This window comes from Carcharhinus amblyrhynchos, chromosome 14, assembly GCF_965287045.1.
Source record: "Carcharhinus amblyrhynchos chromosome 14, sCarAmb.v2.hapA, whole genome shotgun sequence".
Classification (NCBI taxonomy): domain Eukaryota; kingdom Metazoa; phylum Chordata; class Chondrichthyes; order Carcharhiniformes; family Carcharhinidae; genus Carcharhinus; species Carcharhinus amblyrhynchos.
Genome location: NC_137337.1, coordinates 38,724,911 through 38,746,881, shown reverse-complemented (window position 1 = coordinate 38,746,881; position 21,971 = coordinate 38,724,911). Strand labels below are relative to the sequence as shown.

The 21,971-nt window shown below is 41.7% G+C and overlaps 1 protein-coding gene across 3 annotated transcripts in view; it reads left to right on the top strand.

Annotated features, from left to right (window-relative positions):
• wdhd1 (WD repeat and HMG-box DNA binding protein 1) overlaps positions 1–21,971 on the top strand; it is a 63,094-nt gene that overhangs the window by 5,360 nt on the left and 35,763 nt on the right. For all 3 annotated transcript variants that reach the window (XR_013888555.1, XM_080202739.1, XM_080202740.1), the window contains 6 exons: positions 9,745–9,836; positions 15,509–15,620; positions 16,505–16,656; positions 17,328–17,439; positions 19,103–19,153; positions 21,321–21,416. Coding sequence is in view for 2 of the 3 variants with exons in the window: in XM_080202739.1 (XP_080058865.1) it covers positions 9,760–9,836; positions 15,509–15,620; positions 16,505–16,656; positions 17,328–17,439; positions 19,103–19,153; positions 21,321–21,416 (600 nt within the window). In the remaining variant the exon portion in view is untranslated. The remainder of the gene's footprint in view (positions 1–9,744; positions 9,837–15,508; positions 15,621–16,504; positions 16,657–17,327; positions 17,440–19,102; positions 19,154–21,320; positions 21,417–21,971) is intronic.

Here is a 21,971-nt window from a genome sequence, read left to right as displayed (position 1 = left end):
AGTGCCATCAAATCTACCTGAGAGAACAGATTGGCTTTGGTTTAATACCCCATCAGAACGACACACCACTGACAGTGCACCACTCCTTCAGTACAGCACTGGACTGTCAGCATAAATGCGTTTGATTCTTTGACCTGGTTTAGAAGCACTGGTACCCACTGAGTTACAGCAGTCACTGAAGAAACTATACAATTGCCAGCTAGCTTGCAGATCAATAACGTCATCAGGTGAAATACCAGAGAAACTGAGTTAACATTTCACATCAGTGATCTTTTCTTTGAACTGGAAAAAGTTAGTAATATTCCTATCGGCTGCCCATAATTTGAAGATAACATCTACTCAGGGTCATGAGTTTCTGCCATGGGTCTTCATGTGACAGAACATGCTGATTTTTGACCTGCAGATATTTGGGCAAATGTGGCAAGGTGTTCCATGATGTGGCACAGTGGTTAGCATTGCTGCTTCACAGCTCTATGGACCCGATTTCAATTCTAGCCTTGGGTCTGTGTGGAGTTTGCACATTATCCCCATGTCTGCGTGGGTTTTCTCTAGGTGTTCCGGTTTCCTCCCACAGTCCAAAGATGAGCAGCTTAGGTATATTAGCTGTGCTAAATTGCACCTTGGATGTTTAGATTAGATGGCTTAGCTATGGCAAATGTGTACAGTTACATGGATATGATGGGAACAAGGGGTAAAATACTCTGCTGCAGAGTCCGTGCATACTTGATGAACCGAATAGCCTCTTTTGCACTGTAGGGATTCCATACAGTGGGGTCCAGAAGCAGGATTTACTTTTACTTCTACTGTTATTCTGTCTTAAAGAGCATTTACACAGGTCCAAATATAAAACACATATAAAATGTTCTCCTTCAACAACGTCAATGTTCACTGGAGTTCGAGGAATATAGTCTATTATATGACAAAATTGGTCTAATCAAGCTGGACTTTTGCTGAAAAATAACATCTGATTTAAAAAATAAAATAAAATTGAGCAAAATTTCTTTAAATAGAACAAGTAGCATATCAACTTGACCTCTTGCTTACTTTCACACAAGTGACAAAAGTGAAAATAAAAATAGGCAAAATTAGTGCTGGCAGATGAAAATTTAGATTTTTCAACATTTAGATTTTCATGTCGATTCAAAAATCATGCTTACTCCATATCATGTGAAATATCATCTTCAATGGCTCAATTATGTCTAGAATAGTTGGACAAATAAACTGGAAGGAGGCATTCTTAGGGAAAAGTACCGAAGGAAGGTGGCAGATATTCAAGGAATGTGTGTCTGGAGCTCTGAATGACAACGTTCCGATGAGACAAGGGGGTTTTGGTAGGTCGCGGGAACCGTGGTGCACAAAGGCTGTGTTGAACCTAGTCAGGAGGAAAAGGAAGGTGTACAAGAGGTTCAGGGAATTAGGAGAGGTTAAAGATCTTGAGGAGTATAAGGACTGTAGGAAGGAACTTAAAAGGGAAATTAGGAGAGCCAGAAGGGGTCATGAGAAGACCTTGGCGGGTAAGATTAAGGAGAATCCCAAGGCCTTCTATAAATATGTGAAAGGTAAAAGGATAAGAAGAGAAGGGATAGGACCTATAAAAGGTGAGGGGGGAAAGGTTTGTGTGGAACCAGAAGAAATGGCAGAGGTGCTTAACGAGTACTTCGCCTCAGTGTTCACAGTGGAAGCTGATCTGGGAGATTTTGTTATGGATTTGCAGCAGATGGAAAAGATTGAGTATGTGAATATTAAGGAGGAGGATGTGTTGGAACTTTTGAATTCTATCAAGGTAGATAAGTCGCCTGGACCAGATGGGATGTACCCCAGGATACTGTGGGAGGCGAGGGAAGAGATTGCAGAGCCCCTGGCGATGATCTTTGCGTTGTCAATGGAGACGGGAGAGGTTCCGGAGGATTGGAGGATTGCGGATGTAGTTCCTATTTTCAAGAAAGGGAACAGAGATAGCCCGGGAAATTACTGACCGGTGAGTCTGACCTCAGTGGTTGGTAAGCTGATGGAGAGGCTTCTGAGGGACAAGATTTACAAACATTTGGAGAGGTTTGACATGATCAGGAATAGTCAGCATGGATTTGTCAAGGGCAGGTCGTGCCTTACAAGCCTAGTTGAGTTCTTCGATAATGTGACTGAACACATTGACGAAGGAAGTGCCGTGGACGTAGTGTACATGGACTTCAGCAAGGCGTTTGCTAAGGTCCCCCATGCAAGACTTCTTGAGAAGGTGAGAGGGCATGGGATCCAAGGGCCTTTGGCCTTGTGGATTCAGAACTGGCTTGCCTGCAGAAGGCAGAGAGTGGTTGTGGATGGGGCTTTTTCTGAATGGAGGTCAGTCACCAGCGGAGTGCCTCAAGGATCTGTTCTGGGACCCTTGTTGTTTGTCATTTTCATAAATGACCTGGATGAGGAAGTGGAGGGATGGGTAAGTAAGTTCGCTGATGACACTAAGGTCGGTGGTGTTGTGGATGGTCTGGAAGGATGGCAAAAGTTGCAGCAGGACATAGATAGGATGCAGGACTGGGCGGAGAAGTGGCAGATGGACTTCAACGCGGATAAATGTGTAGTTGTCCATTTTGGCAGAAGTCTGAGTAGTGTTAATGAGCAGAAGGATCTTGGGGTCCGGGTCCACAGGACTCTTAAGTCGGCCTCGCAGGTGGAGGAGGTGGTCAAGAAGGCGTATGGTGTACTGGCCTTCATTAATCGAGGGATTGAGTTTAGGAGTCGGGAGGTAATGCTGCAACTTTATAAGACCCTTGTCAGGCCTCATTTAGAGTATTGTGCGCAGTTCTGGTCGCCTCACTATAGGAAAGATGTAGAAGCTATTGAGAGGGTACAGAGGAGATTTACAAGGATGTTGCCTGGACTGGGAGGCATGCCTTATGAAGTTAGGTTGAGGGAGCTGGGACTCTTTTCCCTGGAGAGACGAAGGTTGAGAGGCGACCTGATAGAAGTTTACAAAATGTTGAGAGGAATAGATAGGGTGGACTCTCAGAGGCTATTTCCCCGGGTTGAAATGGTTGCTACGAGAGGACACAGATTTAAGGTGCAGGGAGGGAAGTTCAGAAGTGATGTTAGGGGTAAGTTTTTCACTCAGAGGGTGGTGAGTGAATGGAATCGGCTGCCGTCAGTGGTGGTGGAGGCGAACTCGCTGGGGTCTTTTAAAAGACTTCTGGATGAGTATATGGGGTTTAATGAGATTGAGGGTTATAGATAGGTCTGTAGGTTGGTAGGTGTTGATGTGATCGGCGCAACTCGTGGGCCGAAGGGCCTGTTTGTGCTGTAGTGTTCTATGTTCTATGTTCTACCCATTAGACTGTCATCTTCTCCATCATCATCATCCACCACTGGTGATGAAGGTGACAGATTTATGCCTTTGGTCAACAATTCACCATCCAATTTGTCAAATAAATTGTCAAACTTGCTAGTAGCTGAATGGGAAGCCAATTCCTAAAGACAAACACTTTATGAAGATGCAATAACCAGATGCAACAGAACGAATTTTGTGCCAAATGCAAATTTTGTGTAACTTTTCTTCAAAGGACAACTGAATTTATAAACATCAGTACAGTGAGTGTAATTTTGCTATAAACTGTGGAACAAACACTTCTGGGATGGGGGATAACATCATATAATGTTAAGTATTTTAGACTCATTAACGTTATTAGCGACCACTTTGCCGTGGCTTGCTGCAAACTGTACAAGAAAGAGTGAACTATGCCAACTGCAACATTTCAAAAAGGGTTACAATCCCTGTCATACCCTATGTTTAATGCTCACCTTGCTACCAGCATTGGCCAAAACCGGGAGGATACATTGTGGGCAGATTCTACGGTGTCCGACTCTTTAATTATATTAAAATTTATTTAAGACTATGGAAATCAGGCTCATGCTTTTGCTGGGCATGAACCTGATTACATCACCAGCAAAGAGGAAGGGGGTTGGCAGGAAAGTATGTAAATATTTGGGGTTACAGGGATACGGCCTGGTGGCATTGCTGTCGGTGCAGGCTCGATGGGCCAAATGGCCTCTTCTGCGCTGTAGGGATGATTGGCAGCCAGCTCCTCCAATCATGAATCTCAATGCTGCTATGCTTCAAGAAGAACTTCAGAGTTATCTTTGAAGTCTCTTTGTCCTCTCCTGGAATGTTGACCAATTGAGAGAACTGAGGGTGATACCTTTTGGCCACACGGACAGTATGTCCAGTGCATTGAAGTGGATATTGCAGAATGTAACATATTAAGCAAGTACGTAATTGGGCAAGGGGGGGAGGGACCAGAAGGAAAGGCCCAATTGAATAGTGGGCAGGAGGAATTAAAAGACGGTAGGGAGGCAAAAGCAGATGGTAACGGAACAAGTAAAGAATAGGCTTGGGTCTAGAGGAGAAATAAATGGAAATAGCAGCATCATCAATGTGGAAGAAGTTGTTCTTGAGTCGATTGGTGCATGTTCTCAGACTTTTGTATCTCTTTTCCCGATGGAAGCGAGTATGTCTGGAATGCATAGGGTCCTTGATTTAAGTTGGCTGCTTTTCCGAGGCAGCAGAAAGTTCAGATGGATTCAGTGGATGGGAGGCTCATTTGCATGATGGACTGGGTAATGTTCACTATCCTTTATAGTTTCTTATGGCCTTGGTCCCTGAGCCATACCAAGCTGTCATACATCCGAAAAGAACGCTCTCTGTGATGCATTTCTAAAAATTGGTGAGAGTGCCAAATTCTAAATTTATTTATCATATAAGTTTATTTATTAATGTCACAAATAGGCTCACATTAATGCTGCAATGAAGTTACTGTGAAAATCCTCTAGTCACCACATTCCCACAGTGTATCTATTTGGGTACACTGAGGGAAAATTTAAGAAGGCCAATGCACCTAATCAGCACGACCATGGGAGAAAACTGGAGCACACGGAGGAAACTCTCGCAGACATGGGGACAACGTGCAGACTCTGCACAGTGACCCAAGGTAGGAATTGAACCTAGGTAGTTGGCACTGAGGCAGTAGTGCTAACCACTGTGCCACCTGCTGCCCATAGCCTCCTTTCCTTCACCTCCTCAGCCTCAAAGGTCGTAATCTCAGGATTGCTACCAGTGCCACATGCTAGAAATGTCAGGATAGCTAAGATGAATATAATGTGGCTTGAGAGATGGCGGAATACGTGGTTTGAGAGATGGCGCGTGAGGGAGGGATTCAAATTCCTGGGACATTAGAACCACTTCTGGGGGAGTTGGGACCAGCACAAATTGGACGGTCTGCACCTGGGCAGGACTGGAACCAATGTTCTGGGAGGAGTGTTTGCTAGTGCTGTTGAGGAGGGTTTAAAATAACGTGACAGGGGTATGGGAACCGATGCGGGCAATCAGAGGTAAGTGGGGACAGAAACAAAAGATAGTAAGAGGAAAAGTGGAAGGCGGAAAAAACAAACACAAAAATCAAAAAGGGCCACACCACAGCACAGAGTACAGAACTCAATGAAAGGAGAACTCAATGAATAGGTCCAGTAAGGCTATGAGAAATATATCACACGGAGACTGTACAAAAAATGACAGGAGAGATGGTCTGAGAAAGGGCAGAGAGTGAGGGAAGTCTAGATTAAACTGCACTTACTTCAGTGCAAGAGGCCTAATGGACAAGGCAGATGAACTTGGCATGGATGAGTACATAGGACTGGGATATTAAAGCTATTACTGAAACATGGCTAAGGGAGAGGCAGCACAGACAGCTCAATGTTCCAAGGTACAAATGCTATAGGAAAGATAGAACAGGAGATAAGATAGGAGGGAAAGTTGCGTTTTTGATGAAGGAGAACATCAGAGCAGTACTGAGAGGGGATATATCCAAGAGTTTGCCCACTGAGGCTAGATGGGTAGAATTCATAAATAAGCATGAAGAGACCACTTTAATAGGATTGTATTACACCCCAAATAGTCAGTGGGAAATTGAGGAGCAAATATATAAGGAGATTGCCGATAGCGCCGTGAAAAATAATAGGGGGCTTTAACTTTCCTAACATTGACTGGGACAGCCATAGTATTAGGGGCTTGGATGGAGAGAAATTTGTTGAGTGCATTCAGAAGGAATTTGTCATTCAGTAGGTGAATGGCCTGACTAGGGAGATGGCAAAACTTGACCTCCTCTTGGGAAATAAGGAAAGACAAGTGATAGAAACATTAGTGCTTTGGGACCAGTGACCATAATTCCATTAGTTTTAAGATAGCAATGGAGAATGATAGGTCTAGTGCAAAAGTTAAAATTCTAAATTGGGGCAAGGCCAACTTTGGGATTAGACAGGAAATTTCAAAAGTTGATTGTGGGAGTCTGTTGACAGGCAAAGGGATGTCTAGTAAGTGTTAACCAGAGTTCGGGGTAAGCACATTCCTCTTAGAGTGAAGGGCAAGGCTGGTAGAAGTAGCAAACCCTGGATGACTCAAGGTATCAAGAGGAAGGAGGCATATGACATGCATAGGCAGATGGGATCAAGTGGATCTCTTGAAGGGTGTAGAGGATGTTGGAGTGGAATTAAGAGAAATTAGGAGGGCGAAAAGGGGACATGAGATTGCTTTGGACAGATAAGGCAAAGGAGAATTCAAAGAGTTTCTACAAATACATAAAGGGCAAAAGAGTAACTAGGGAGAGAGTAGGGCCTCTTAAGGATCAACAGGGTCATCTATGTGCAGATCCACAAGAGATGGGTGAGATCCTAAATGAATAGTTCTCATTGGTATTTACTTTGAGAAAGGCGTGGATGTTAAGGAATTTGGGAAAATAAATAGTGATGTCTTGAAAAATAAATATTATTGAGAAGGAGGTGCTGGAAATCTTAAAGTGCATCAAATAAATCCCTGAGACCTGATGAAATGTATCCCAGGACATTGTGGGAGGCTAGGGAGGAAATTGCTGGTCCCCTAGCAGGTATTTGAATCATCCACAGCCTCAAGTGAGGTGGCTGAAGATTGGAGGGTAACGACCGTTGTGCCTTTGATTAAGTAGGACTGCAGGGTAAAGCCTGGGAACTACAGACTGATGAGCCTAACTTCTGTAGTGGATAAGTTGTTAGAAGATATCCTGAGAGGCAAGAACTGATTAGGGACAGTCAGCATTGCTTTGAGAGTAGAAAATCACATCTCACGAATTTGATTGAGTTTTCTTGAAGGAGTAACCAAGAAGATAGATGAGGGCATTGCAGTCAATTTTGTCTAGTGGACTTTAGCAAGGCCTTTGATAAGGTACTGCATGGTAGGCTGCTGCATAAGGTTAAATCTCATGGGACCTGGGGTGAGGGAGTCACTTGGATATAAGATTGGCTTGACGGCAAAAAACAGAGGGTGGTTGTAGAGCATTGTTTTTCAAATTGGAGGCCTGTAACCAGCGGTGTGCCTCAGGGATTGGCGCTGGGTCCACTGTTATTTGTCATTTATATTAATGAGTTGGATGAGAATTTATGGGGCATGGTTAGTAAGTTTGTAAATGATATCCAGATTGGTGGCATAGTGGACAGTGAAGAAGGTTACCTAGGATTGCAACTGGATCTTGATCAGTTGGGCCAGTGGACTGTTGAATGGCAGATTGAGTTTAATTTAGAAGAATATGAGATGATGCATTTTGGTAGATCGAATTGGAGCAGGACTTACTCAGTTAATGGTGGGGCGTTGGTGAGAGTTAGAGAACAAAGAGATCTAGGAGTACAGGTTCATCGCTGTTTGAAAGTGGAGTCACAGGTGGACAGGATGGTAAAGAAGGCATTTGGCATTCTTGGTTTTATTGCTCAGAACATTGAATACAGTCTTGTTGAAGTTGTACAAGACATTGGTAAGGCCGCACTTGGAATACTGTCTACAGTTCTGGTCACCGTACCCTGGAACAGATATTATTAAATTAGAAAGAGTGCAGAAAAGATTTACTGGGACTTGATGATGAGAGTTATAAGGAGAGGTTGGATAGGCTGGGACTTTTTTCCGTGGAGCGTTGGAGGCTTAGGAGTGATCTTATAGAGGTCTGTAAAATAAGGAGGGGCATAGATAAGGTAGATAGTCAACGTCTTTTCCCAAAAGTAGGAGAGTCTGAAACCAGAGGACATAGGTTTATGGTGAGAGAGGAGAGATACAAAAGGGACAATTTTTTCACTCCAAGGATGGTGAGTGTCTGGAACGAGCTGGCAGTGGTAGAGGTGGGTACAATTTTGTCTTTTAAAAAGCATTTAGACAGTTACATGGGTAAGATTGGTATAGAGGGATATGGGCCAAACATGGGCAATTGGGACTAGCTTAGTGGTAAAAACTGGGCGGTATAGACAAGGTGGGCCGAAGGGGCTGTTTCCATGCTGTAAACCTCTGAGTCGTGATAAGTTAGAGGCATTGGTGGTCTTTCTTGGGGTCACGCTGACTGAACAGTAGTGTTCTGCAAAGTGGTCACCTAGTCTGTGTTTGATTTTCCCAGTCAATAGGAGACTGCATTCTGAGCAGTGAATGCAGTGTACCAAATTGAAAGAAATACAAATTAATTGCTGTTTGGAGCCTCAGACAGGGGGAAGGAAGAAGGTAATTGGAGATGTGTTGTGATTCCTGCACTTGCTTGGGAAGGTACACTGAAAAGAGGAAGAGTTGTTAGGGGTGCTTAAGCTGAGGGCCAGGTGGTCATGCAGGGAACAGTCTCTCACATGCTGAAGGGAAACGGGAATACATATCTGGTGGCATCATATTGCTGGATTTGATTTGACTTATTATTGTCACATGTATTGGTATACAGTGAAAAGTATTGTTTCTTGCATGCTATACGGACAAAACATATCGTCCATTGAGAAGGAAACGAGAGAGTGCAGAATATAGTGTTACAGTCATAGCTAGGGTGTAGAGAAAGATCAATTTAATGCAAGGTAAGTCCATTCAAAAGTCTGACAGTAGCGAGGAAGAAGCTGTTCTTGAGTCGTTTGGTATGTGACCTCAGACTTTTGTATCTTTTCCCTGAAGGAAGAAGGTGAAAAAGAGAATGTCTGGGGTGGTTGAGGTCCTTAATTACGCTGGCTGCTTTGCTGAGGCAGTGGGAAGTGTAGACAGAGTCAATGGATGGGAGGCTAGTTTGCATGATGGTTTGGGCTACATTCATGATATTTTATAGTTCCTTGCGGTCTTGGGCAGAGCAGGAACGATACCAAACTGTGATACAACTAGAAAGAATGCTTTCTATGGTGCATCTGTAAAGGTTGGTGAAAGTCATAGCTGACATGCCAAATTTCTGAGAAAGTAGAGGCATTGATGGGCTTTCTTATCTATAGTGTTGGCATGAGGGGACCAGGACAGGTTGTTGGTGATCTGGATACCTAAAAACTTGAAGCTCTTGACCCTTTCTACTTTGCCTCCACGATGTAGACAGGGGCACGTTCTCCTTTATGCTTCCGGAAGTTGATGACAATCTTCTTCGTTTTGTCGACATTGAGGGAGAGATTATTGTTGCCACATCAGATTCTCTATCTCATTTCTGTACACTGTAACCTGTTGCATTTGGAATCTTGTAGGGTGGTAGCTGGGGACAAGGAAACTCTATTGTTCCGAGAGGGGAAGGAGGTGTGAGATTAGAAGAAATGATTAAAAGGAGAGTGGTTGAGGGCTCGGTTGACCACAGTGGTGAGGGAGTCCTCAGCTGATGGGGAAAGAACAGAAATGCTGGTATGGAAAGTGGCAGAATTTACAAGCTTTCCCTTTCTTTTACTTTCTTTTGAATATTGTTTTTCTTTTATCAGGATAAAGCAACCAAGATGCCTGCTGAGCGAAAGCCAATGCGCTATGCTCACCCGGATGGATACACAGGCGTTTGTTTTGATGAAAATGGAAGGTAATGTACCTTGTTGTAGGCTGGCTTAATTGTGCTCAGCCTTTTGTTCATTTTTTTAAAAAAAATCAGCAAACACCAATTATGAATGCTTTATGTGTATTGTACATTATTTGTGACTCAGGGTGAGCAATTGACCTCATTTGAGGCTATTTCTCAACCACGCTGTTTGAAACAATAACTTGGAATATCTTTGCTTTCTATCTTCTCCCAAGTATCTCAATTGAATACAAAAGCCTTAGACATAGAAGCATGAGTAGACCATATAGTCCCTGGAACATGCCGCACCATTTACCATGATCCTGGCTAAGCTTCTGCCGTTCCATCTTTGCATCCAATCCCCAAATCCCTTGATTCTATGAGATATGTTGATTTTTGACGGAGCACCCACTGATCTCTCCGGTGGAGAATTCCAAAGGTTCACAATCCTTTGAGTGAAGAAATTTTCCTTCATTTCAGTTCTGAAAGACTGGCCGTTATTGAGAATATGACTTAGTTTTGGATTCTGTAACCTGGGAAACAGTCTCTTAACACTTCTCCTATCATGTCCTCTGAAGTATTTTATATGCTTCAATGAGATCACCTTTCATTCTCAATCTACTTAAACTCTCATAGGATGGGTGCTCTCATTTTAAGAATAAGTCTGGTGAACCTTTGTTGCGTCCTTCGAAAGGAAGTGTATCTTTTATTAAGGTGAAGAGACCAAAAATGTGCACAGTGTTCCAACTGTGGTCTCACCAAAACATTGTCTCATTGAAGCAAGAGCTCCTTGCTTCCAAGTCCCTCTGCATGCTAACGTTTATTAGTTTTATCTTTTGAAAATAAAAATCTGCTTTTCCATTTTTCCTATGAAAGTGGACACTTATCTGCCACATTCTAGCTCAATCACTTAACCAGTTTATATCCACCTCTTGCCTCTTCTTGTCCTCCTCATAGCTTACTTGCCTACCTGGTTTTGAATTGTCAGAAAACTTGGAAACATTACAAGTCATTAACTTGAATTGTAAACGGCTGAAGTCAAAGCATTGATTCTTGTGATATTCCACTAGTTACACCCTGCCCTTTGGGAAATAATTCATTTTCTGTCCATTAACCAATGTTCAATCTATGCTAATTTTTAAGCCCAATCCCTGAGTCCTAATGTTATTTAACAACCTGATGTAGTCCTTAGCAAACACCTTATGAAAATCCAAATATACCAAATCCACTTTATTTATCCTGCTATTTACATTGTCATAAAGTTAATAGATTTATCAAGTATGATTTGTGTTTCATAAAACCCTGTTGACTTTGCCCATCTTTAAAGCCCTCCCAATATTCTAGCTTACTACTTGTTTTGGAAACATTGTAAGCTTTGTCTTTTAATCAAATACTTTCTAGAATTTCTCTGGTTAGCCCTGATGTACCACTTTTTTAGGAGAGATTTTATTCCTCAAGGGAATTCTGAATTATTTCTTTAAAAGGTTATTATCATCATATCTTCTGATCTCATTTCTCAATTGAGAGCCAAATTATCCTTTATATCTCTGTAATTGGCTTTGTTTAAACTCAAGACTTGGTTTTGGATTGACAATATGATATTCTACCCTAACTGATTATATATCCTACTTTTCTGAGCTAAGATCCTTTGTCTCTATTGTCATTAAGTCATCCTTTATATTAGGGTCATCCGACTTCTGTTTCCATTTGCCTATCTTTTCAAAAAATCAAGAGCCTTGGGATATTTTCTTCCCAACTTTAGTCATCCTGGAATCATGTATCAGTAATGGCTAGCAGATTAAATGCACTTATGTCTACTTGTGCCATTCATTCATCTATTTATTGTAACCAGCCTTTTTAGTGAAAATGGTAATGCACGCTTCTTGATTGAATTTAAGTCCTAATATTGACTTTTGAAATTCTTAAGGTAGGTGTGGTCCCATTTCTTGTTTTAAGTTGATAGGTGCACTTCTTTACAATAACATTATTCAAGGATTGCATTATTCAAGGGAGAGAAATCTGGCAGTGTGGGAGGGAATTTTGGATATCTTTGGACCTTCTAAGTGCATAAAAACTGTAGAGTAATCAATTGCGGCACAATGGTTGGAATTAATGCAAAAATAGACTAATGGGATGACAGACAATAACAATCTGATTGCATTACAGTTAATCAAGATAACATGTGACATTGATATAATGGTCTTAATTTGTTTTATCTTAAGATTTTGTTCAGTTGTAACAACCTAAAGTAGGTGTCAATCGAAAGTAAAGACCCAAGTGTCACATTAAGTTCAAACACTTTCTTCAGCATTTGGTCTGAACTTTGAAACCAACCCAGAAAGATTGGTTGAAAGTCTGCTCTTCTGACTGTAAGATATGATGACTTTTGAACCAGAAGCAGCAGAGTAAGAATTTGTAATTTCTTTAAAATGTCTGTGGAACCTGTAATTGATGTTAAAAATCTGTATAAATTTTAATTTTCATGAATAATAAGAAACACTGGTCCAAATGGTCCTGTAATCCATGACCTGAAAGCATTACCAACACGAAAGCCTTATGATCAGACACACAGGAGAGCTGCAGCAGAGCGAACAACAGAGAAGACACATTTACCGTGGTTTCTTCAAGTTTGCCAGAGCCAACAAGACAGTTCGACCGGGTTTATTAAACTAATTGGGTAAAGGAGTCTCTGGGGAATTGGTGCCATCAAGATTGCTGTGAACCTAACTAAGGTTCTGCAGGAGTGTGCCATTTGGGGGATGACCTTCTACAGGGATGTCCGATGGAATAAGGCTGGCGATGAACACGACTGGGGGGCTGAATCGATTGCTTGGTCATGTGAGAGAGGCAGCTTTGGAAAACTTTGGAACTGCACGTGGTGCCATGTGTCCCTGAGGAGTGTGTATGTGCCATTGCTTGTGTAAACCATATATTTGTTTAGTTTAGTGTGAAAATGATCTATTATTTTTAGCATCATTTGCCTGTAAATTTGCATTTAATTTATATTGGTTCTGATTTGTTAAAATGAAAGTTGCTAAAAAGTGAACTCTTGCGGTAATTCCTTCCTTGAGGGTCATTCAGCAAAAGTTCGTTATTTAAGCTTATGGTTTCATCACAGGGATTATAACAAAATGCCCTACAATAAATGTATTTGCTTTAAATCTAGTTATTGAGATTCAGAACAGAAAACTGTCTACATTCAGCAGTGAGATGAATGCCTGTCAATTTATCCTGTTGATGATGTCAACCCTAAGGATAACTGGGAAACTCTACAGATATTCTTTCTGTGTCCTTTGTTTGAACAGAGGGGAGTACGGTAGGATGAGAGAGGAATTGGCGAATGTTGATTGGGGGAGCACGTTGGAAGGTAGGTCTGCTGAGGAACAGTGGAGGATCTTTAAGGAGATCTTTCTTGGTGCTCAGCAGAAATTTATTCCGATGGTTAAAAAGAATCGTAGGAGGAGAGATAATCAGCTGTGGATAACGAAGGAGGTAAAGGAAAGTGTTAAAAGCGGATGCGCTTAGAGTAGCTAAGAGTAGTGGGCGAGAAGAGGATTGGGAGAGGTTTAAATGTCAACAAAGTATGACAAAGAAGTTGATAAAGAAGGGTAGGATAAACTATGAAGCTGGGCTAGTGCTTAATATAAAAAAGGATAGCAAGAGTTTTTATAAATATATAAAAAGGAAGAGGCTGGCTAGGGTGAACATTGGACCCTTAGAGGATGAGAGGGGGGACTTAGTGGTAGGGGATGGGGAAATGGCTGAGGCCTTGAATAACTTTTTTGTTTCTGTCTTCACGGAGGAGGACGTGAATAATTTGCCGGGCGTTAGCGATTGAAAGATGGTAGGAGTGGAGGGCCTGAATGACATTATTGTTACTAGAGAGGCGGTGCTTGACAGACTGGAGGGACTGATTGTGGACAAGTCCCCAGGACCGGATGGAATGCATCCAAGGGTTCTGAAAGAAATGGCAGAGGTGATAGTGGATGCCTTGGTGGTTATTTTCCAAACGTCGCTGGATTCCGGGGAAGTGCCGGAAGATTGGCAAACGGCTAATGTTACGCCGTTGTTTAAGAAGGGTGGCAGGCAAAAGGCAGGGAATTATAGGCCGGTTAGTTTAACGTCTGTTGTCGGTAAAATGTTAGAATCCGTGATCAAGGAGAAAATAGCAAGGCATCTTGAGGAGAATTGTTTGATAGAGCAGACGTTAAGGGGAAGTCGTGTCTGACGAATTTATTGGAGTTCTATGAGGATGTGTCGAGGGCGGTGGATAGAGGAGAGCTGGTGGATGTGGTGTTTCTTGATTTTCAGAAGGCGTTTGACAAGGTGCCTCACAAGAGGTTATTACAGAAGGTCAGGGGGCATGGAGTTGGGGGTAGGGTGTTAGCGTGGATAGAGGATTGGCTGTCAAATAGGAGGCAGAGAGTGGGAGTCAATGGGTGCTATTCGGATTGGCGGTTGGTGACTAGTGGAGTGCCCCGGGGTCGGTGCTGGGACCTCGGCTATTTACCATTTATATAGATGATCTGGAGGAGCGAACCGAGTGTATGGTGTCAAAATTTGCTGATGACACCAAGATTGGGGGAACGGCAAATTGTGCGGAGGGTGTGGAGAGTCTGCAGAAGGATCTAGATAGGCTGGGCGAATGGGCCAGGAACTGGCAAATGGAATTTAATGTTGGCAAATGTGAGGTTGCCCACTTTGGTAGGAATAATGGTGGGAAGGACTATTACTTACATGGCGAAAAACTGCAGCAGACGACGGTGCAGAGGGACCTCAGGGTCCTTTTGCATGAGTCGCAAAAACCCAGCTTGCAGGTGCAGCAGGTGGTCAGGAAGGCAAATGGGATGCTGGCCTTCATAAAGAGGGGGATTGAATATAAAAGTAGGGAGGTCTTGCTGCAGCTGTACAGGGCACTGGTGAGGTCACAGCTGGAGTACTGCGTGCAGTTTTGGTCGCCGCACTTACGCAAGGATATTTTGGCCTTGGAGGGAGTGTAGAGGAGGTTTACTAGGCTGATAGCGGAGTTGAGGGGGTTGAACTATGAGGAGAGGCTGAATAAACTAGGCTTGCACTCGTTGGAGTTTAGAAGAATGAGGGGAGATCTCATTGAGACATATAAGATGATGAATGGGATGGATAGGATAGAGGTGGAGAGCCTCTTCCTGCTCAGAAAGGACAGTAGGACTAGAGGGCACAGCCTCAAGATAAAGGGGGGGTGGTTTAGAACAGAGTTGAGGAGGAACTTCTTCACTCAAAGGGTGGTGAATCTCTGGAATTCTCTGCCTGTTGAAGTGGTGGAGGCTGCCTCGCTAAATATTTTTAAGACGTGGGTTGATAGGTTTTTGATAGGCGAGGGGATTAAGGGTTATGGGGAGAGGGCGGGAATGTGGAACTGAGACATGACAGATCAGCCATGATCTTATTGAATGGCGGGGCAGGCTCGAGGGGCTAGATGGCCTACTCCTGCTCCTATTTCTTATGTTCTTTCAATAGTGCCATGGGCATCCACCTTAGTGTCCTGGGCTTGAAATCTCATCTTTTAAGACAGCACTTCTCACTCACCTCAGTGTTGAATTATTTGTTCACCTTTGTATGGAGCTTGAACCCATGACCTTCTGACTTAAAGGCAAAGGTGCTTCCAGACTAACAAATATTTTCAAGGACTTATTACATTCATCTTCTTGAAATTCCAGATTTATCGTAACTGGTGGCAGTGATGGAGATATTAGAATATGGGAAAATCTAGATGATGATGATCCCAAATCGATCAACGTGGGTGAAAAAATTCATGCGCTGGCTCTCCGGGTACGTAATGGGTTTGCCCTTTACAAGAGCCTTTTCAAATAATTCCAGCAATTATAAACTGTACATGACCTGAGTTGAGTTGATAGGTATGTAGCATTGCAGGTCATGGTAATTACTTACTATTCATTATAATGGGCAGCCACTTACATTGGCGGTGAGTGACAATTATCAGCATTATTAAATCTGAATTTAACTACTGAATATAACAGTACATAAATACATAAGTTGGTCAAGTCAATATTTTGAAATTAGAGAACGTGAAATTTTAATTCATCAAAAATAGCCACCTGCTAACTTACAGCTGAATAACAGCAAGCATTGCAGAAAGATTTGTAGGATAATAGCATTTGAAAGTTTAAAGTTCAAGTGATTAGACTAAAGCAGTCATAAAAATAGTTGGAATTTTTCCCCTTTGTATGAGTGTTAAGTACTTTGAACATTTTTCACATTACAATTTTAGATTTATATTTATTCTGGAATTTTGCATTTGTACATCTTGTACAATTCAATGTAGATTCTTTACCTAATTCCAGTTTGTTTTTGCTTAAAATATTTATGATTTGTGCCTCATTTCATCTTTAAAACAACTAGCAGCCAATCGCTTCTATTGTGGTTAAATTATTGCATTAGTTACATTCCATTGACACAACAAACTGCAAAAGTAGAAACCTCAAACGTATCAAGTGCTTTTAGCCTAATAGGCTTAGGGAAGAAAAAGATTCCATCTCCAACATGAATCTCTTTTAACATGAATGCTTTAACCAATGTGGACTTTAACATTCCAACTGCACCTTCAGAGGAAGGAATCCTTATTTAAAGAATGAACTATCATTTATGATTTAAGATGATTAATAATTGAAGAATATTTTTGTTTCTGACTTTAGAATGGAATGCTTGTTACTGCAGTTTCCAACAATACTGTTCAAGTCCATTCCTTCCCTGAGGGTACACCAGATGGAATTTTAACCCGCTTCACTGCTGAAGCAAACCATGTTGTCTTCAACAGTACTGCAACTAGTGTTGCTGCTGGTTCCAGGTAATAGAAGACTGGAGAATAGCACAATATTCAAAATGATTACTGTAATGATGGGTTTTTAAAAATATTTTGCTGTTCTGATCGTATTTTGGAAAGAAAGTTGTGTTGTGTATGTGTTTCCATGTCCGCTTAAGAGGAAGGTCACTACAGATGGTTGGAAGATATAAGGTTAAAGACCTTTGGTTCATGCATTTGTAATGAGGTTATGGTGAGGTTGGATTTGCAAGCAAATAAATTGCATCTAAAATTTGCAATAGAAAATAAGTATGGATTTGGCTTTTCGGCAGTTGAATTTCAAAGAGCTTTTTGGTTCGGTCTTTCTCATTTTCAAAATGAGGTTTATGATTGGTGAGACAAATTTGCCTTCAAGATCTGGCTTGCTCAGCAAAAAAACATCTGTGGTCATAATGTTACATATGGCAAGCTTAAGGTAGTTTTTGTAAATAATTCTTCATCATTTTTAAGATGACTGCATCTTTTGGAAGAGGGGAAAGGAGAAAAATGTAGGTGCGAGATCAATGATTACTATTGATTTTGAACCCACTGTCTTAAAGTTATAATATTCATTGTGATCTAATAATGAAGATGATTAACTATTTTTCTTAATCTGGGATTAAATACTGTGTCAGGTTTTGTATAAAGTGGAATAACTGTGTAAGTGTCCCTTGCAGTGACTTTATGGTGAAGATCATTGATACAAAGGACAATAGTCAACAGAAAACAATTCGGGGTCATGAAGGACCTGTCCTCAGTGTGGCTTTTGATCCAAAGGATTTATTTCTGGTAATAAACTATTAATACAACTTAATCCCTGCTAAATCTGTATAGGGATCTGCAGTTAGTAGACTATAAAATATATTTAGTGGTATGAATTTTAAAGTATGACTAATTGAGTGCTGCTAAAATAGATCTAGAGTTTTGGTTTCATATTAAGAGCATCAAAAATAGTAGCATGAGTAGGCCATTTGGCCCTTCGAACCTGCTGTGCCATTAACTAGAAAATGGCTGATCTGATCTTGACTTTTCACTTTCCTACATGCCACCCCATCTAACTCCACCATGCATATATTCAATGACCCAGTCACCACTAGTCTATGGAAAAGATAATTCCAAAGATTAATGACAGATGTGATACTGGAGATTGTTGATAGTTTCACACATCTAGGCTCCACAATTACCTGCAATCTGTGACTTGATATTGAAACCAACATAATCCTCAAACTGTAGCTGTAAGTCTAAGCTGAGTAACATAGAATCCTACAGTGCAGAAGGAGACCATTCGGCCCATCAAGTCCGCGCCTGCCACAATCCCCATAACCCCATATGTTTACCCCAGCTGTTGCTCTGACACCAAGGAGCAATTTAGCATGGCCAATCCACGTAATCTGCACATACTTGAGTAAGAGTGAAATAGCAACTTGTCTGAAAACCAAAGTCTGATTCTACCAAATCAACATCTTCACTGTATCCCTCTGCATTGGTTAGATATGGATGGCATTTGCTCGACAGGAGAAAAGGGCGAGTAGTTTCCATCTTTGCTGTCTCAAACATTTCCTGGGCATCTCTAGACAGGATAATGTCACCAACTTGGAGGTCTGGAATATTCTAATTCCATCAGTATACAGTCATTGCAAAGTCAATGACTGTATACTGAGCTGAGCTGACTTGATCTCGCAGAGCAGATGGATGACATCTATATACCCAAAGACCTTCAGTACTTGAACAGGCCACTTTCTCAATCATCAGGGTGTCTTTTTCTCCACGACAAAGCCATTCACGTGTGGGGTATGAAATGTCATGATGTTGACACTGATACTGAAAGGACGGTTGCTGACGTCTTGAGGGTGACTGTTTGGAAGGGCATTGGAAGAGGCAATCAGGAACAAAAAGCTCAGCTGGCTGAGATGAGGGCCGAGGAAAACAGAAACTGTTAAATCAGCCCACTGTCTTCCTGTGCAGCAAAAGTGGCAGAGACTGCCATGTCAGCGTGTGGCTCCTGAGGCAGTACTTAACACAGAGTTGACCACTACTCCACAAATCATTGTCTTACAAGATGGATAGCTGCCTTTGTTGTTACATCCTTTAAAAAAGTCTGATAATTTTGTCAAAATACTATTTCCCTTTCATCAAACAATGTCAACACTGCTTGATTGTATTAGGATTTTCTAAATGCCCTACTTCTACTTCCTTAATAATGGATTCTAGCATTTTTTCCAATGTTAGAACTGGCCTATAGTTTACTGCTGCGTCTCTCCTTTCCTGAGTGCCTTTTCACATTACCATTGTGGTTTTCCATTTTGCCTGGAACCTTCCTATTAAAAGTTCACAACAGTGTTTTGATCTTCTAAATGACTGCAGCAGGGTTTTTGTCTTAATATGTGCAAGTTTCTTTTATAGTTTAGTATTTAAGTTGTTCAGTACATAACAATTGCATTGGATTTTATAGGCTTCCTCCAGTTGTGACGGGTCAGTATGTGTCTGGAAAATTGCTGATCAGGTAGGTTGGGCAAGTTTTTTATGCTTGAAGTCATGTAGTTGTGTGCTGCAGTATCAGTTTGGTTACATTAAAATAAGCATTTGTCAGACAATGTTTCTCCTGCCAACGCTGTGGAAAGATGGCCGCTGATGTCTGTTTGCTCATGTACCCTGATGCATGCATGTGCAGAACTCCAGTGATGACACTGCTTGAGGCTGCAGCCTGGAACTCGGAATGGCAGAAGGGGTAAGAATGAGGAGAGGCAATATAGTCTAGCACTTGCAACATTCTACAAACCACTTACGTTACTGGGATAGTGAGACAGTTCAAAAACACTGACCAACACTGCAAATTTTATTTTCCCATCTGCATCATCCATTAACCCAATACCAAAGAAAAGCCAGGCAGCGTGCCTTAATGACTTTCATCCGCTGGCTCTGACATCCATCATTCTGAAGTGCTTTGAAAGGTTAGTCATGACACAAATCAATTCCTGCCTCCCAGACTGCCTGAATCATCTACAGTTTGCCTATTGCTACAAGAGGTCCATAGCAGACAACATCTCCCTGGCCCTACAGTCAACTCTGGAACATTTAGAGACACCTATGTCAGACTGCTATTCATAAACCACAACTCAGCCTTTAACACCGTTATTCCTCCAAGACTTATCTCCAAACTTTGTGGCCTGGGGCTTTGCTCCTTCCTTTTGCAACTGGATCCTAGAATTGCTAACTCACAACACCACCTCTACCATCATTCTCAATACTGATGCTCTGCGAGGTTGTGTCCTCAGCCCCTTACTATACTCCTTGTACACTTTTGACTGGCCAAGTTCCCTTCCAACTCGATTTTCAAGTTTGCTGATGACACCACTGTTGAGGGTCTGATCTCAAACAATGACGCAACACAGTACAGCAAAGAGATAGAGAATCTGGTTAGCTGGTGCGACAACAATAATCTCATCCTCATTGTCAACAAAATGAAGCAGATAGTCATCAACTTCAGGAAGCGTAGTGGACGGCATGCCACTGTCTATATCAATGGCGCCAAAGTAGAAGAGGTTGAGAGCTTCACGATTTTAGATGTCCAGATCACCAACAACCTGTCCTGGCCCCTTCGTGTGGATGCTTCCGTTAAGAAAGTTGACCAATGCCTCTACTTTCTCAAGAGACTAAGGAAATTTGGCATGTCTGCTACAACTCTCACCAATGTTTGCAGATGTACCGTAGAAAGCATTCTTTCTAGTTGTATCACAGCTGGTTTTGGCTCCTACTCTGCCCAAGACTGCAGTAAACCACAAAGGGTTGTGACGAAGTCCAGTCCATCACTAAAATCAATATCCCATCCATTGACACTGTCTACACTTTCCGCTGCCTCGGGAAAGCAGCCAGCATAATCAAGGACCCCACACACCCCGGACGTACTCTCTTTCACCATCTTCCATCAGGAAAAAGACAAAAGTCGGAGATAACGTACCACCCAACTCAAAAACAGCTTCTTCCCTGCTGCCAACAGATTTTAGAATGGACCTACCTCGCACTAACCCTAGCTATGACTGTAACAGTACATTCTGCACTCTCCTTTCCTTCCCCATGTACGGTATGCTATGTATAGCGCACAAGAAACTATACTTTTCACTGTATACTAATACATGTGACAATAATAAATCAAAATCCTACCCTTCTAATTTCTCATAAAATGGGTTTCTAAAATCCATCACTGTCCAGAACAAAAGTTCACAACATTCTCTTCTCTTGTTGCCAGGGACAGTTATGAATGCAAATAAGCCCTGTGCACATTGCTCCTTGTAAAGATGGCAGTTGTGCATACACCCTGGTGCACATTGCACCCTGTAAAAAGGCAGCCATGCATGCACCCTGTTGCACATTGCTGCCTGTAAAGATGGCAGCTGCAAAACTTGATCTTCCATCAGCATACAACTTTGCAAAGCGCAGCCTTTATAAGATTGTACTAGAAAGTGGTTTGTGCAAAATTCATAAGATTTTAATCTTAAATTGAAGTGGAGAAGCTGAATAGGCATTAAAGCCTCCATTCTGGTCCCATTTATGAAAAGAATCTTCAGTATTACAGAATTGCTTAAATCTGCTTTAAAACAAGATATATATTCAAAGTGCATCAATAAGTGTGATAATTATTGTATTTGAAGAGCTATTTTTCTATTTTGTAGACACTGGTAGTAAGTTGGCCATTGCTAACTAAATTCAATGAGGTGAGCCGAGCAACATCGATCTGTAGACTCGAGTGGCAACCAAGGATTGGAAAGGTAAATGTGAAACCAGCACCTTACAAAAAGGGTTTTGTTTTCAGAAAAGCCATAAGATAGATTTTACCACAGGGACTAAATAAAGGATTGGATATATTGGTTAGAGATTTACTCCTAGTATCGCCTGTTAAATAGATCAAAGGTTAAATGTCAAACATGAAATGAAATATAACAGCAACAGAATTATTTTTGTTGCCATCTGGTTTGTTGATAGAAAATGCCTGGTTTATAAAACAAGTTTGTTTTAATTAAACGGAGTTTTGGAGTCCTTTGTTTCTTTTGATCAGCAAAGTTGCACAGTTACGTGTGCAGTCACCTGCTCATAGGCCACTGTTGCTATTGCAGTTGCAGTGAGTCAGCTGGTAAGAGATGAACGAGACATGATTCTAGTTTGTGCAAATCTGCAAAGTGTCAATAATGAAAAACAGTTATAGTTGTAAAGTGTTTGTACTTCAAGGAAAGTGAAAGATTTGCTCTTTAATTGTTGGAAAGTAGACTGTTCCTGCATTGGCTAGCTAATTGAGTGGCAAGTATGGGTGGGATTCATTTCAAATT